General features: G+C 47.7%; 1 protein-coding gene across 1 annotated transcript in view; it reads right to left on the reverse strand.

The window, feature by feature from the left end:
- Positions 1-1,513, reverse strand: part of LOC101644335 (deleted in malignant brain tumors 1 protein) — a 93,031-nt gene that overhangs the window by 76,059 nt on the left and 15,459 nt on the right. Inside the window, exon 2 of the mRNA XM_045291394.1 lies at positions 494-811. Coding sequence (XP_045147329.1) covers positions 494-811 — 318 coding nt within the window. The remainder of the gene's footprint in view (positions 1-493; positions 812-1,513) is intronic.

Consider the following 1,513-nt stretch of genomic DNA (forward strand, 5'->3'; position numbering starts at 1 on the left):
CCAACCAACCAACCAACCAACCAACCAACCAACCAACCAACCCAAACAACCAAAAACCAAAATAATTAGATTGAGACTTTCTAATGGAACCCATTTGGCACAGTTAAGATTCAATTTCCTGAACCTCTTTAAGTCTATTTTGGCCAGCTGACGTGCCATGACATATCCCTTGGGTGTGTGGTGAAATGATTGATCATTCTTCTAGACCTTGAGGAACTCTACCATGACTTAACAAAATTATTTTACTTAAAAAAAATTTTTTTACCCAAGCAATAACCAAGCCAGGTGGACCAACCTGTGAACATGTCAGATGGAGGAGCAGCTTCAGGCTCTGCAGTGGGACTGGAGGTTGAAGAGCCACCAGCACCTGATGGTCGAAGGAGATGGAAAGGCCAAGGTCTATGAGGTGATCTGAAATGTATTGCTCAGTGGCTTCTATTAGCACAGGCTGAGTGTGACTGTGATGACATTCTGGGAAGTGACAGCCTTTCACCTGTGCAGATGACACTGGCGTCCTCCAGGTGCCCACAGTTGAGTCCAGTTTGGCCCTTGTGCACACACTGCCCGAGGTGGCTCTCACTGCCCACACACTGCACATCATCCAGCAGGATCTTCCCAGAACCTGCCCCAAAGTGGGCCCCTGTGGGGGCTCCCACGGCCTGGCCACATTGCAGCTGGCGGCACACGACGGTGGCCTCGGCCAGGTCCCAGAGGTCATCACACACGGTCCCCCACGTGTCATGGGTGAGGACCTCCACTCGGCCTGAGCACCTTCCTGTGCCGTTCACCAGCCTCACCTCCATCCAGGTTTCTGGGGAGACACACAAAGGGGAGAGAGACTCTGGGGACCTGCTCTCCATTCTCTGGAGGCTTTTTTTCTCATTCTTTCAAGTTACTAGATAGTCACGCACCCTCATCACAGACGTGTGTAGTCATGCAAGCCTCTTGCTCCACACGATGATGATAATGATGGCGACAACAATGACGATGAGGATGAAGATGGTGATAGTGACAATATTGATGATGAGGACAACAAGTATAATATTACAATGGTCATACTAATATTTCATGAGGTTTTCTCCCTTGCAGGCTCTAAGCAAAGTGCTTTACAAGTTTGGCCTCACCATTCTTTGAGAGTAGCTCAATTACTTTCTTCTTCTTGCCATCGAAGGACAGAACTCTGAAAGTTCAAGTGATGTGCTCAGATTGAATACCGCAACCCTCAAAACCAGCTGGCCACAAGGAACTACATGTGTTTGCGATCAGACCGATAGACACTCACACCCTGTCTTCTTCACTGCTCCCTAGTTGGTTGGTGCTTAGGGAAAAGCCCTTTTCTATGCGAACACATGTGGTAAGTGTGGCAGAATTAGCTTGTGTTGTAGATTTGTTTGAGCAGTTAATGCACTACTAGTTACACCAATGCACCTGTGTCTCTGCTCATCACATTTTGGTATTTCAATAAATGTTGGGGCTTTCATTTTCTCAGAACTTACCTGTGAGGTGTGTATGT

This window comes from Echinops telfairi, unplaced genomic scaffold (genome assembly GCF_000313985.2).
Source record: "Echinops telfairi isolate 266 unplaced genomic scaffold, ASM31398v2 ScPeMD7_70;HRSCAF=299, whole genome shotgun sequence".
Lineage (NCBI taxonomy): Eukaryota > Metazoa > Chordata > Mammalia > Afrosoricida > Tenrecidae > Echinops > Echinops telfairi.